Source organism: Vipera ursinii, assembly GCF_947247035.1.
Source record: "Vipera ursinii genome assembly, chromosome: 5".
Classification (NCBI taxonomy): domain Eukaryota; kingdom Metazoa; phylum Chordata; class Lepidosauria; order Squamata; family Viperidae; genus Vipera; species Vipera ursinii.
Window position 1 is genome coordinate 31,868,221 of NC_139518.1, and position 15,843 is coordinate 31,884,063.

The 15,843-nt window shown below is 37.5% G+C and overlaps 1 protein-coding gene and 1 long non-coding RNA gene across 4 annotated transcripts in view; one reads left to right on the forward strand and one right to left on the reverse strand.

Moving 5' to 3' along the window:
- The window catches only part of CUL3 (cullin 3), a 54,604-nt gene extending 43,168 nt beyond the window's left edge, over positions 1–11,436 (forward strand). The window contains exons 11-17 of one of the 3 annotated variants that reach the window (XM_083364482.1): positions 255–379; positions 871–967; positions 2,098–2,232; positions 3,613–3,799; positions 4,547–4,692; positions 5,565–9,072; positions 10,454–11,436. In XM_083364482.1, the coding sequence (XP_083220608.1) occupies positions 255–379; positions 871–967; positions 2,098–2,232; positions 3,613–3,799; positions 4,547–4,692; positions 5,565–5,696 (822 nt within the window). In that variant the 3' untranslated portion in view covers positions 5,697–9,072; positions 10,454–11,436. Of the gene's footprint in view, positions 1–254; positions 380–870; positions 968–2,097; positions 2,233–3,015; positions 3,117–3,612; positions 3,800–4,546; positions 4,693–5,564; positions 9,073–10,453 lie in introns of those variants that run through there. The other 2 variants (XM_083364483.1, XM_083364484.1) reach the window with 2 other exon arrangements.
- LOC310641433 lies at positions 386–15,756 on the reverse strand. The gene is made up of 4 exons (XR_014492730.1): positions 15,676–15,756; positions 15,517–15,571; positions 1,627–1,735; positions 386–956 (listed from the first exon to the last, which is right to left on the reverse strand). It is a non-coding gene; the product is annotated as an uncharacterized lncRNA (long non-coding RNA).
- Positions 15,757–15,843: the final 87 nt, after the last annotated feature.

Consider the following 15,843-nt stretch of genomic DNA (forward strand, 5'->3'; position numbering starts at 1 on the left):
CACATGTGCGGGGGAACCTTTACCTTTACCTTATCTTTAATAGAATGTTTCTTTCAGCATCATTCATATTTTAAATTATGATGTAAAATACAGTTATTTCTGATCAGATGGGTAGCTGTATAAATTTGATAACTAATGGGCCAGTATAATGAAAAGTAGGAATATAAATTCTTAAACATATATAAAATAAATTGAATATTGAAAGGGTGGAATTATAAGAGAATACAATACATTGTTTGCCTTTATTTTTATAGGTCTCACTAGGCGGTGTTGATCTGACAGTGCGGGTTCTCACAACGGGTTACTGGCCCACTCAGTCGGCCACACCAAAGTGCAACATTCCCCCAGCCCCCAGGCATGCTTTTGAAATATTTAGGAGGTAAGAAATTTATTTACTTGTTTTAAAACGTAGTTAGGGCCCAAATTTTTGTGAGCATTTATGTGTGAAATTATTCTGCATCCACACTAGGTATTCCAAAAGTTACTGTTCCAACAATATTCGATTATTGCAAGATTTTTTTTTGGGGGGGGGAAACATTTAGGCATTTAAGACTTAAAAACATTATTTACATTACATGCAGTTGTTTTAATAGGTTCTTCTTTATTACATTTGTGTGTCTGCCTATTTTATGTGTGTGGACACTGATTGGTTCACAGTTATAAGATTATAATTAGTATGAAACATTTAACTTTTGAACTATGTTTTTGAAGGAATATTGCTTATATCTGTTTTTTGAAATCATTGATTTTCGTAATAAATAATAAATAAATATTGTTTAATACAATTTTTATATGGACATCAAAAATCTTTTTGTTGGAAATTCACAATACAGTTAGGCAACTGTTGGTTGATTTTCTTGAATTTTGTAGATTTTATTTAGCCAAACATAGTGGACGGCAGCTAACACTCCAACATCACATGGGTTCTGCAGATCTTAATGCCACCTTCTATGGTCCTGTAAAAAAAGTAAGTGCCCTTGCTTATAAATAGTGTGGTTTAAGTCATATTTTAACAACAGTTTGCTGTATTTGTACTTTTCAAAAAATATTTATTTTGGCATTCAGTTATCTTTCAGAATAGCCACTGTACAAATTTTATATGTACTTTAAGCAAAAAAATGGATACAAAAGTGCATCATTAAGAAATAATTGACATAAACATGAATATACTCATTAAAATGACAAAAATGCATATATAAAATATATTTTTAAATGTATATTAGGTAAACTTGCATATACCATATGCCATATGGTGGTTTCATAGTCTCAGATACGTTATTTTTTCTAGGGTTAACCTGCCCATCTTGTTTGACTTTATCTTAAAATAATTTTTATCATTGGCCACAGAACAACGGAGTTGGAAGGGATGTTGAAGGTCTTCCAATTCAATCCCCTGCTCAAGCAGGAAACCCTATACCATTTCAGACAAATCGTTGTTCAGTGTCTTCTTAAAGAGTACCTACAACTTCATAATTTTCAGAGTGTGATTTTACAGCATTCCAGGATTTTACAGCATTCCAGGATCCACAAATAGCATTTTAATGGTCACAGCTGTAAATTGTATATTTCTAGTTTGATTCAGAGTAACAAGGCACAGCCTGACAGTACGATCTGTTGGAAACTTACTGATAGCAGTACTGTGATGACATATGGTTTATTTATGACTCTCTGGCTCATTTGTGCTTTGTTTCTGCTCTTTTCTCAAATCATCCAAAGACATGCAAGACATCATTAGCTAAAACAAAAAAGAAATAAAAGTGTTTTTTGCTATGCTCGTTCCACAGATTACATTCTTTGTCAATGAACTGTGATTTGGCTTAATAGATGTTTTGGCATTTCATGCTTTCAGTTACAGTTTGAAAGGCTTTTGAAAAGATACACTGGTAACTTCGATCTTCCAATAACTTATTAAAAAAATAAGCAAATCATTAAATGCACAAAATAATTTAAGTCCTGTGACAAGAAAACAAAGATAAATACCTTTAAATGAAAAGCATCTAACAACTTAAAACTTTTTAGTGAGTACACTAAATACTTAATCACTAAGTAAATGAAAATGTTCCTAGAATGACTTTTGATTATTATTATTTTAAACAGGAAGATGGTTCAGAGGTTGGTGTAGGAGGTGCTCAAGTAACTGGCTCTAATACACGGAAGCATATATTGCAAGTCTCTACTTTCCAGATGACAATACTCATGCTTTTTAACAACAGAGAAAAATACACTTTTGAGGTATGAGCTAAGTCTTTGTTAGCTGTACACTTTCAGCTGTCTTTTGAAAATGCTTTTATTTTTATATATCATGGGAAAATAGGATGAATCATATATTTGAGCAATTGCATAGGAAATTCCCACATGTAATACCTAGAATACTGATCTTCACATCTTAACAGATCTTAACATCTTCACTTGTTAATTAAATCTGAGTATGCTATATTTGTTATGCTTTACATTTTTTGTTAATGTAATCTTGAAATTATATTACACCATTGTAAATGAAATTGATATGCTGCAATTCTTCCCACCCATTATTTTTATTTAAAGTGTTTAGTGATAATATTACCATATTCATACTCTGTAAATTCACTTTTTTGCCATGTAATAAGGTGTGAAATGCAAGTGACATGGGAGTAAAGTTAGATTATTGCATTTAAATGTCACCATATATGGTCTTCGAAATTCAGTGTACAATTAAAGAACAAACCTATCTTAAAAGTGAATACTTAGTGGATTGGTAATGTAGTTAAAACTTTCTTTAAAAGATATTTTACATCAAAATTGACTTTGTTTTATAAATGTTTAATAATGTTCTAGTTTGGTATTTAAATTATTTTGTGAAAAATCTTGCTAAGAATATTGCCAATCATTAGGCAAGTGAAAATAACTTTTTCTGGACTTAGAAATTTGGAACTTGAAATTCACAATTGTCTTTTTGAATGCACTTTCATATTTTTGTTTAAAAGATCTTTATTTTGAGAAGCAATGGATATTGTGGGTTATTTCTATTTTTTGAAGTGGTAAAGGGCAAATCAATGAGGAAGAATTGATATTACTCTCTGTGTTAGAGAATATACCCTGCCCTTGTATGGAATGGACAACCTACAGACTGCATACAGGTAGTCCTCGACCTATGACCACAATTGTGCCCAGAATTTATGTTGCTAATTGAAAAATTTGTTAAGTGGGTTTTGCCCCGTTTTATGACTTTTTAAACTGTTGTAAGTTGAGGACTGCCTGTACAACTCCCCAATACCTTAATTGGTCACCCCATATCTTAAGTTCACACCACATAAGTTCAACCACTAAGTGCCCAATTTTGAGTGGGTATTAGTTTTTTTTAATAACAGTGGGAATGGGAATCTTAAACTTCTAAAGAGATTGTTTTTTCAATTTTCACTCTTCACCTTCAGCTTCTCTCTCCTTCCCAGTATTAAGTCCCTTAAAAATGCCAAACACAGGCTGATGTTTCCATAATGCTCTGTTGGTGACATCAAAACACAGATTCTCTTTTGTGACCTCAGTTTGGTCAGGAGATTGAACTATAGTCCCCCAACGTCTGTTTTTTTAAAATTTGCCTTGCTGTGTACAAAATATTTATTCAATTTGATGTAGGAGATACAACAAGAGACAGATATTCCTGAAAGAGAACTTGTACGAGCGCTGCAGTCCCTCGCATGTGGAAAACCAACACAACGGGTTCTTACAAAGGAGCCAAAATCAAAAGAAATAGAAAATGGACATATATTTACAGTGAATGATCAATTCACATCCAAACTGCACAGAGTCAAGATTCAAACAGGTATGTTCACTTTCACTTAGCTGTCAATTTCACTATTTATTGATTCCTGGTTGCTCTTTCTCTCATACTCCCTTCATCACAGCTCCTCTGGCTTCTCCATTGATTTCAAATATTTTACTGTCTTGTCCCCAAAAAAAGCAGGGGAGGGATTCTTAGGGGAACATCATTCTCCTTTTTAGAATTGATAGTCTCTCTTAGACATTCTACTGAAATCGCTAAATCTAAAGGTTTTCATTCTCATATTGCTGGATCCAGTCACATTTGATTCACTTTGTTATTTATCAGTTAGATCTCTGTGATTTTATACTCAGATAATTCTCTGTCCAATCGTTCTTTCAAATTCCTCTTTTTCTGGGTGAGGATATCTCCTAAGGCTTAGACTTTTGTCTATTTTTGTCTGTTAATATATTGAGTCGGGAGACTTAAACAAAATGTCTCTCATGAAAGTATTAGATTATATATTGAAACTTCATGACAAGCATCAGTCTTCTTTTAAAGGTATTCTCATGCCTTCCAGATATTGCTAAAAGACAATACATAATCAATTAAAGGTTACATAAACAATTAAAGATGCTGGGAATTTTATCTGGGAAGAACATAAGAACCTCACCTTGTTTAAGGAATGAAAAGCAAGTTTCATTATTACACTACTGGATCACTTTGACTTGGCTTATTTTCAAGGACTGATTACTATTTTTAAAAATGCTACTTTTATTTTAATTGTGGGCATCTATTCTATTCTTTCAGTTGCTGCCAAACAAGGAGAATCAGACCCCGAAAGAAAAGAAACAAGACAGAAAGTAGATGATGACAGAAAGCATGAGATAGAGGCTGCTATAGTGCGGATAATGAAATCTAGAAAGAAGATGCAACATAATGTGCTAGTAGCAGAGGTAATTTAATTAACGAAACATTAAAATTAAAATGTGTTTTAAGTTTCTAATTAATTTGAAATTAAAATTTCACAGTTGCAAGAATCATGAAAATTCCAATTAAGAGAGAGTTTTGTTTTCACAAATGGAGTTAGGCACATATCCCTGAGGAAGGACTTCTGTCAGATTGGATGATGCTCTAGTTCTAGCCCCAGCTTATAATCTTAATAATAACCATAAAAGTGGTTCATGCCACCAAAGCTAGCGATCCTTGTTTTAAAAAACTTATATGACACCTTTTTTCTGGAAGGAAATAATCTAGACCCAGGTCATTTTATTCTCAAACCCAGACCCCTGAATTGGCCGTGGAAACACTAGCTTCCATATGGTGTATAGTCAGTCTAATTTTGATGTAACATAGCATGTATACATGAAAGCAGGCTTGCCTTTCCTAGACAGTTACAGCTGACATGGAGAGAGAAAAAAGTAAATATGTCTCATAAATTTCACTGTGTGGATACTGTCTTGCAATTTTTCGGACAACAGTGGTGAGGTTGTTTACCATTACCAGATTTTTGATGTTTTTGACTTTAATTTATTGCCCTGTAATCCAGATACTAGCATATTCTTCTCTGATTATCTTCCAAACCCAGTGTTTGGTTCCACCTGCTTAGAAATAGTCCTACCTTCAGCCGCCATGTATTTGTTTATATTCAGTGATGTTTACCAAAGGATCCCAAAAATACAGAATTAGTTTTTCAGTTTATGAAATTTGTGAAAGTATCAATAATCGAAAACGCATCCTACATATCTTGCTTTTCACACAAAATCATATCCGGGTCTACTTACTTGCTAGTATAAATGATATTAAAATACTTTACCTTTTGTTCCAGGTAACTCAACAACTGAAGGCACGATTCCTCCCAAGTCCAGTTGTTATTAAAAAGCGTATTGAAGGACTTATTGAGCGAGAATATTTGGCACGAACACCTGAGGACCGCAAAGTATACACTTACGTAGCATAAAACGTGTTCCACAACTATGATTTATTCTTGGACTATATTCTTCGCATGAACTGAGAAGTTCTTTTAAAAATCATTAAATATTAAGACGACTATATCTTCTATTAAATTACAATACATGTTCTAGACCAGTCAGATCAAGCCTTTACTTCTTCAGAAAGTTTTTCAACATCAAAATGATTGAGCTTCAAGCTTCTCAGCATTTATCCCTGTAGAGATCATCCTTACAGTTTCCTCGGGAAAATGTGAATGTGCCGCGTTTTTGTTTTCAATAATGTATGAAAACAGGAGAAAAAAATAAAAACAAATTTAGAAAATACAGCTCATTAAAAAAAATAAAATTGTTGGAATTTCATTTCCCTGAATCTTCAGTGTTGATGTAAATGTGTTTTCTATAGTGTTGCTTAGCACTTTGTGCATTGTATACGTTGGGTTACAAGAAAAACACATGATGGTAAGATTGAATTTCCAAAAATACTACTCTGTTTTGGACTTTTCTTTAAAGAACCATGTTTAATTGACTGTTTGGTAAACTTATAAAAGCCCAATTTTGGCATGGTTTTCCTTTCCACCTGCACTCATTCATATTCCAGTTAAAATGAGCAAGAACCTTTTTTTCGGCACAATTATGGGCTGTAATATTTGGCCTTCCCTTTTGTCATTTGAGATCTTCCAAATTAAATTGCATATTAATTTGATTTGTTCTGATTTCTTTATAGGAGAAATGGGAAAACATTAGTCTGTATAAACTGTATGATACTTTTTGCTATTGTATTCACTGCTCATAGTGGATTGTACAGAGCTATGTTTTTATTTCACTCAATGTAGACAAAACAGATTTAAAATAAATGGATTTAGTATACACAGAGCACTAGTTCAAATATATTAGAGCACAGGGATGGCAATTTATTAAACCAAATACTGCCCTTTGGAGAAGCACATTAACCTATGCTCTCATGAAGTAGAAGGAGATTTTACAGCTTTTTAATTTCTCATTTTTCAGGAAGTTCAAGTGAAGCCACTGTGCACTATTTTACTGTTTTAAAATGCAATCTTAAAATGCAATAAATATTGTTACTTTGATCTTATTAAATCTCCAGTTCTTGCAACAAGTACTTTCTCCTCAAAGTGGGTAAGGATGAAGTTTTGACTATTACTAAAGCTTTTAAGATCTGATTTTTAAAAAAAAATTCAATAGCATTTTACTGTGTAATCTGATACCAAATGAATTTTTATGTAGCTCCTATACTATACAACCTAGTTTTACAGCAAATGAGTTCACAAAGATTCTTTTTGTGCACAAATTGTGAAGTGCTGCTGATCAATTTAATTTTACTTTAAGTTCATAAATAGTATTCAGATGTATAGCATGTACAGGAAAGGGAACTGGTTGAATTCTGTTTCAACCTGTAAAATTGAAGTTCTCATTGAGCTTTTCATGCGTTACTGCTGTACTTTATTTGTACATTTGTATAAGAGATTTTTTTTCAGTACTGAATATTTACAGTCTGCTTAAGCAGATAAAAAGTGGTAAGCCTGGTTCTGCATTGTAGGGTTGCTATTAGTAATGAATGTTTTTTCCTATGTAAAAGATTTGTTTTTCCTTTCTTTTTTTTCCTTCTATGGGGATCATTTTGAGTCATTGCAATATGAAATACTGTAAAAGAACTATAGGCAATATTCTTGCAGTTGGGGTTGCTAATGTTAAGAATTAACATTACAGTACACCAGTTAATGTGTACTTTGTTTTTTTTTGACATTGTGTGATTGTTTTTATTGAGAATATTATTTTTTTAAAAAAATATGTGTAGGTAGTTGTTGGTTAATGACCATTCAGTGACCATTTGAAGTTATGATACTGAACAAGGAGACCTCAAAATGGTGGCCAATACTGCATTCTCATCATCACATGAGAAACATCAGAACTTTATATAAAACTATGGAGACTTCCCCCTTTGTCACAGAGTTTGTATACACGTCTCTGAAGACGTGTGGTCTATTATCTACAGTACTGTGCAAAAGTTTTAGGAAGTTGTGCAAAAATGCTGTAAATTAAGAATGCTTTCAGAAATAGAAGTATTAATAGTTTATTTTTATCAATTAAAAGTGGAAAATAAATAAACAAGAAATCCAAATTGAATCAATATTTGGTGTGACAACCCTTTGCCTTCAAAACAGTATCAATTCTTCTAGGTACACTTGCACAGAGTTTTTGAAGGAACTTGGCAACTTTCAGGATTCCAAACATCTTGGAGAACTAACCACAGACCGTCTGTGGGTGTAGGCTGCCTCATATCCTTCAGTCTCTTCATGTAATCGCGATCTCAACGTCAGTGATGTTGAGATCAGCTTTGTGGGGGCCAAACCATTCCAGGACTTCTTGTTCTTTTTACACTGAAGATATTAATGACATTGATTATATGTTTGGGAGTGCTGTCCTGCTGTAGAATAAATTTGAGGCCAATCATATGCCTCCCTGATAGTATGGTATGATGGATAAATATCTGCCTGTATTTCTTAGCATTGAGGACACCATTGATTTTAATTAATCTCCAACTCCATTACACTCCAAAAATGCAGCCCCAAACTTGCAAGGAATTTCCACCATGCATGACTGTTGCCTGCAGACACTCATTGCACTGCTCTCCATCTCCAGTGAACAAACTGCCTCCTGCTACAGCCAATTTTTCCAAATTATGACTCATCAATCCAAAGCGCTTGATGCCATTTTTCTGGACCCCAGTTCCTATGTTTTCATGCATAGTTGAGTTCCTTAGCTTTGTTTCCACATTGGAGGTAGGGCTTTTGGGGCACAGTTATTCCATGAGGACCACTTCTGGCCAGACTTCTCCAGATAGCAGATAAGGGTACCTGGGTCCCACTAGTTTCCACCAGTTCTGTGCTGATGGCACTGCTGGACATATGTCGAAGAAAACCATGAAGTTTCTTTCATCTGTTGCATTAAGTTTCCTTGGCCAACCACTGTCTACGGTCTTCAACATTGCTTGTTCCTTTGTGCTTTGAAAGAGCTTGAAACCGCAGTCTGCTTTGAAATCTTTGCCTGGGAGAGACCATGCTGATGCAGGATATAAACTACCTTTTGTCTTGTTCCTGTGCTCAGTTTTGCCATGCTGTATGACCTGTGACATGAAACTTTTCCACAATCTCACCTTAGAAGCAAAGGTTGTTCCTCACCCAGTGTTAAGCCTCCTACACATGTCTTTCACTTAATGACTGAGTTGCAACCTATATATGAAACTGATGATCCTTAACATGTGCTTGGTATAATTGGTTAATCATACACCTGACTAATCCTACAAAATCCCTGACTTTGTACTAGTGTGCAAGTGTAAGAATTGATGCTGTTTTGAAGGCAAAGGTTAGTCAAACCAAATATTGATTTTATTTGGATTTCTCTTCTGTTCTCTTTCCATTTTGTTAATTGATAAAAATAAACTATTAACACTTCTATTTCTGAAAGCATTCCTAATTTATAGCATTTTTGCACAACTCCCTAACACTTTTGCACAGTTAGTATTTAGTATTTACTACTAAAACTCCCATCATGATCTTTAACTGTGATACAGTGCATCATTCAACAATAATTTTTAAACCAAGGTACCTCAAATAGGCTAACTTACAGAATCTGGGAGCCATGATTCTCTCCTGAATTCCTATCCGCTTCCCCGGTTACTTTATGGAAAGCTTGCAGGAGAAATTTAGAGGGAGGTAAGGAAGATATGATTCCTGGCAGATTTCCACAAAGAAATTCAATGGGAAGCCATAGGAACTCCTAGCAAACAATTGTTTACCATCTATTAATAAAACAAATGAGTTTTTTAACTTAACAGTAGGCAGGATTTCTCACTTTCTAACTGCTTTTAAGCAGTCTTCCCTAACCTTAACTCTTGCAGCAACTTGATTAAATATAAGTGGCCTATTAATACACACACACCCCAAATGCATTTATATAAAATTGTTCTGAAAGGGAAAATTAAACGAAGTAATTGATAGACCCTTATGAGTACCTTTTCCAATAAGAGGCAAAATAATAGTTTCTTACAGTCTTAAAATATACTGCAATTTTCATATTTTAATTTAATCTGCATTTTAATTATTTAAAGTGCGGCTCTATACAAAGGTAAGTTCTAATGCATTAATATGTTCCAAAAAAGGAAACATTGGATTTGAAGATTTATTCTATAAGGGACTCCATGTTTTAAAAATAATTTGAAAGAAGGGCTTTGGGCCTTATGTCAAAGCAACTATTTTTCTGCTATTCATTAAAAGAGGTGGTACTGGGATTTTTAGTTTATCCCCCAAACTTCTGAATCTGAAAAAGGATTTTTCTACTTTTAATAAGTTGATTCAGCAACTCAACATTCATAAATTTATTCATACACTTGGGGAAAATGTTTTAATAATGTCACGTTTGCACAAAGTCTGTTTTCCCAACCATTTTCAAAATCTTACTCTCAGTTTTGCCAACTGATGCCATTGATACCTCTTGGTACATTAATTCCCAGAATATTACACCACAATGGTCTCTATGAAATTCCAAGAATTTCACCTTCTGGAGAGTACATAAATTAAAATTTTACAGCTGAAAATAAAATATTTTTCCATCGAAGACAGGAATACAGCCTATGGAACAGTGTTATTTTTAACTTTGCTTTGTAAAGTACTCAACACATGATTATGAATGCAAGAAACAACTATTTGAGAAAGAATTATACAATGTATATATTGTTTCTTAACAGATAACTGAAAATCCTTGCACTGGATCCAGGCATAGTGCTTTGTGAAGACGGCTTCCCTCCATTAATGAAGGGAATCATCACTGACTCCAGAGGAACACTGGAATGAAGGGTTTTATTCTCGTTTTCATTTTCCAGTGTCACATATACATGCCATATTCTAGAGATCCTTAATTTTACCGAATAGCTCATCTGGAGAAGAATGAATCAACCAGGAGGACAAGTTGAACTTTGAAGAAGCAGGATACAAACAGTATGAATGGTTTGGAACTTTGATATTGAAGAGAATACCTTGGACAGTTAAGAAACCAAACTGAAAATTGATCAAATCAACCCAAAGCTGTCACTGGATGCACTTTTGTTTATTCTACTTATGCAAATACCAAGCTCTCTGGAGAATGCTCCAATGCTATGAAAGGTGGAAAGAGAAGAACGGGATGCCCAGCAGCAAGGTGTATTGACTCAGTTGCAGTGGCAATAATTGCACCACTGGAAGACCAGACATGTCAGGGACAGATCATCAGAAAGTCCATCCTTCCATGCAGGAGTTGATTACAACGTGATGATAAAAACTGGCAAAAATGTGCCTTCTCACAATTTCCCCTAGTCTAGTACTTTGCTCATAAAACTATGGAGATTTGTAAAAGACCAAATTGTGTACCAATTGTTTTTAATCAATAGCACACTATAAAAGGAAACAGTAGTATGTAAACCATTGTTAGTGTGAAAAAGTAATATAGGTGGAATATCTTCCTCCCCCAAGGATCTTATTAGAGGACAAAGCACATCAATTTTAGGATATTTCAAGAGTTATAAACTGAATATTGAGTTTTCTGTAGTCTAAGACAGGACTACACTCTGAAAGTTTTGGATTCAGGAGGCAAAATAAAACACGAACTGCTGAATTTTAATTATTTGTTTTTGCATATTGGTGCTGGTATGTATGAGAAAGATTATTTGGGTTTAAATTAAATTGATCCAATAATGGCAATTAGTATTTCAGTCCTAATTTGCTTTCATTTTAAGTTGTAATAATAAAAACATATTACATTGTTCTTAAAGCTGAATATAACTGATAACAAAAATGCATGCTCAGAAAAAGTTTGCTGTCAGAATCCACTTATATCTCATTTCATAATTGTATAGGTAGAACAACGTGCTATTACTGGGGATTCTGCCATCTCTCCGAGGGGGGGGGAGAGGATGGTTACTAAAGTGATTTTCAAACAACAGGGGATGTTTTAACGGGGGAAGGGAGGGGGACAGACAGGTCTGGTTTGTATCTTCATTTACAACTGAAAAGGAAAGCAATAACTATAAAACCAAGGAGAGTTCCCTTTCCCATGGAAGGTCCTGACACCTAGCAACTGACGACAGCCTGACCAAATGGATGAGGGGAGGGGCTGAAATGGGAATGGTTTATATAGGATTGAAATGTAACTTTTCTCAGATTCCGTCTTGTATTCCCACAATCGATTCCATCCTAGTAAACATTTTCCTTTTGGACTAAACTTGCATCCAAGAGTTCTTACTTCCTAAGATGTGGATTGAGGTGGGTCCTGACAGTAGACGGAATCTGCTTTAAGAGTCAACCTGGAAGGGAAAACCTTACCGGGGGACTTTGCAACAAATAAAATGCCTGGCGACGAAGCAAGAGAGGAGGGAAGCCCCATGGAGGGGGAGTCTTCCCCCCAAATGGAATCCCAGAGACAATGGGAAGCTGAAGCAGCATATTCCCCCGGGAAAGAAGCGGTGGAGCAGTACAACCGAAAACCCCGGTGGTCGATGGGCGTTGGAAGGAAAAGTGAGTGGGAAAAGGCTTCGGGAGAAACGACCCTGAGGCAGAATGGAGGCAAGAGATGGAGAGTTCCCTGCACGCCAGCGAGGAGGAGCGGATCCTGGAAAAGGCCATTGATCTGATGAAAGCAACCCTGAGTTCACTGAGGGAGGAGAGAGCTGAAAATCGCAACCGAGGCAGCGCCTGGGGACGCAACTGGAAAGGTAACGGAGGGGATCCTACACCTGAAACCCCGGGGCCATCCAATGGAACAGGAATTGCTGCCTCAGCAGTACCCCCCCCCCAGAACCACAGATGGGGACCAGGATGAGGAGCGATACCGGCCACGGTGCAGACAACGCTCCAGCCAAAGACTCCCGCCCCTGGAAGTAAAATTCAAGGGGGAGCCATCACGACTGGGATTTTTCCTAACCCAAGTCCTCAGCTACATGGAAGAGTACGGACGGGACATCCCCAGTGACAAAACACGCATCCGAATTGTGCAATCTGCCCTGGACGGGACGGCTGCAGACTGGGTGGTGAACTTGCATGACTCCAACGCCCCAGAACTCAACGACTTCAACCGATTCATGTCATCTTTGAGGCGACGGTTCGAGGATCCTTTGGCTGACCGTAAGGCCCGGGAGAGAATCAAAACGGTGAGCCAGGGCAGGCGAGCAGTGGCTGATTATACCCAAGAATTCCGAGCCATTGCCAGCAAGCTGAACTGGCCAGAAGACATCCTCCTTAGCCACTTCAAAGACGGTCTGAACTACGACCTGTATGATGCTTGCCTGCCTCGAGGAGACCCACCCCACCTCGACGACTGGTACATCCTGGCGGAGGAAGTGGAAATAGACCTACTGAAGAGACACCGCAGAGGAAAACCATGGGGCCGCCTGCCACCCGAGCAAACACGCGAGGGGGAAAACCCACCAGCCACAGCCAAAAAATCAACAAGTTGCTTCAACTGCGGGAGAGAGGGCCACCGTGCTGCAGAATGTCGTTCAAAAGCCCCCCCACAAAAACCAGAGGCATCATCCTCCAAGAAGCTGGGGAAGCCCCAAGGCAACACAAAAGAATCTTCCATGAAGGGGACAGAGGCTGTAGAGTCCACAATTCCTGCCAGGAACTGGGACTGGACTCTGGCCTGCACCGCAGGGACGGTGGACAACTCGGAAGACAGCTCAGAGGGAGAACCATTGGTAAGTGGACCCCTTCCACCCATACTTAAGACAGTGACTATATTAGCTTCCCCTATGCCTGAAGCAGCCAAAATAAAAGCTCTGATAGACTCTGGGTGCATCCGCTGCCTTATCAGCCCAACGCTGGTGGAGAGATTTCTGAAAGGAGAGCCGAATGTCAGAATCCACTTATATCTCATTTCATAATTGTATAGGTAGAACAACGTGCTATTACTAGGGATTCTGCCATCTCTCCGAGGGGGGGGGGAGAGGATGGTTACTAAAGCGATTTTCAAACAACAGGGGATGTTTTAACGGGGGAAGGGAGGGGGACAGACAGGTCTGGTTTGTATCTTCATTTACAACTGAAAAGCAAAGCAATAACCATAAAACCAAGGAGAGTTCCCTTTCCCATGGAAGGTCCTGACACCTAGCAACTGACAACAGCCTGACCAAATGGATGAGGGGAGGGGCTGAAATGGGAATGGTTTATATAGGATTGAAATGTAACTTTTCTCAGATTCCATCTTGTATTCCCACAATCGATTCCATCCTAGTAAACATTTTCCTTTTGGACTAAACTTGCATCCAAGAGTTCTTATTTCCTAAGATGTGGATTGAGGTGGGTCCTGACATTTGCTTTGTTTATTCTGCTTGAATAAAGGTAGGATAAAAATAAGTAATAAATAAATTGGTGTGATTTAGGATATGAAAGATTAAAACCACTAATTTAGTTAACCCAATATCCTGTCTCCCACACCACAGCTAGCCAGATTTTAGTCTTGCATGTAATAATGATAATGATAATAATAAAGTTGAAAGGCACTTTGGAGGTCTTCTAGTCCAATCCCCTGCTCAGGCAGGAAACTCTATATCATTTCAGACAAATGGTTGTCTGGTCTCTTCTTAAAAACTTCTAGTATTGGAGGCAAATGTAATATGAATCCAGCCAGTTTGATTAATTTATAGATGATTTGTATGTAGAAAAGTGGGGTACTTCACTAAATCCATTATTAGTTTAATCATAAGAAAGCATATGATGTGGATTTAGCCAGGGCCAGCTAAGTCCAGAAATTCTAGGAACAAGGTATAAAGTTGTTACTTTTCTAATGATGGCACATATCTCTACCATTCCAAATCTTTATGAAACGTTGGCCCTTTAATTTCCACGTAATCCAACATTACGATGAAGTGGATTGTTCTAGGGCAGGTTGCCTAATCTGAGGCAGACGATCATACACAACCCCTGAAAGTTTTGGGCATAATGTGAAAGACCTCCTAAGTACTTAGACTTAAATGAAATTTGTTGGCCTATCCACTAATGGTACTACTTGCATACCATTCAAAAGCTAAATGCAGTCCTTGGTTTGGAAAGTTTAGACCAGCTGTTCAACTTGTTAAAGGGTAAAGAGCCACGTTGAGAAATTAAAAACCATGGTGGTCTCAAAGGAATATCTTGGTATCAGCTGTTTGATGGGTGACAAGGGGAGGATCAGAAACACAGCAGTGGCAGCAGTGAATTTATTGACTTTACAAAATGAGGAAGGACAGCTCAAGGCTGCAGGTTGTACAGGCCTCACTTGGACTCTACTCGGAGAATGTCCATCTTCCGTTTTGCTATGCCGTGCTATGCTACTCCCAGTGTTTGCCTCTTGTAGTGAGACAGGCAAAAGAACCTTTTGTCAGAACGTTTCATCATTAAGAGTTCCTCTGATGGCAGTCGTGACTTTACTCACACCATTTTTAGTTTTCATTTTTCCCTCAGCTGAATTACCTTTTAGTGACTGCAGAAATCATTTTATGTAGACATTTTATAACTGAGATGGTCTATTGTTGTATAGAGTTCATAGGCTTGTTCTGAGAAGAGCTATAAATAAAACCGATTAATTTTCCCAATTAGTATCTCACTTTAAACTGAAAGTCGGACCAGAGACAAAGCAACAGGGAAAAGCTGTTTATCAAAACCTAGTTTCAGCCTACTGTTTGAGACCGGGCCACCAGAAGTGGTTTCACACCCATAACACGGAAGTCTGTGCTCCCAGATCACGCTTAACCGGGGGAATAAACCACAATTGGCTGGCTACCTTCAACCTGCTAAAACCCACCAATCGAAACGGCCAGCTTCGCATAGCAGCCGAAGCAACGCCAAGCGCCGAGCAACTTGTTGTTGTTGTTGTTAGCTGCGAAGTCGTGTCCGACCCATCGCGACCCTATGGACAACATTCCTCCAGGCCTTCCTGTCCTCTACCATCTTCTGGAGCAACTTGCCCTCTCCCAACTTCCCCCTCGTGATGCCAAGGTCCCCTGAGTCTGTCCCGGGGCTTTCCGTGCCCAGCCTTCCCTTTGCCCCTCTCGGACGTTACCTTGACAAGCAGCCGCTGACCTCGCGGGGAAAAAAAAAAAAAGCCACCAGCGTGGACCAGCCCTGCGTG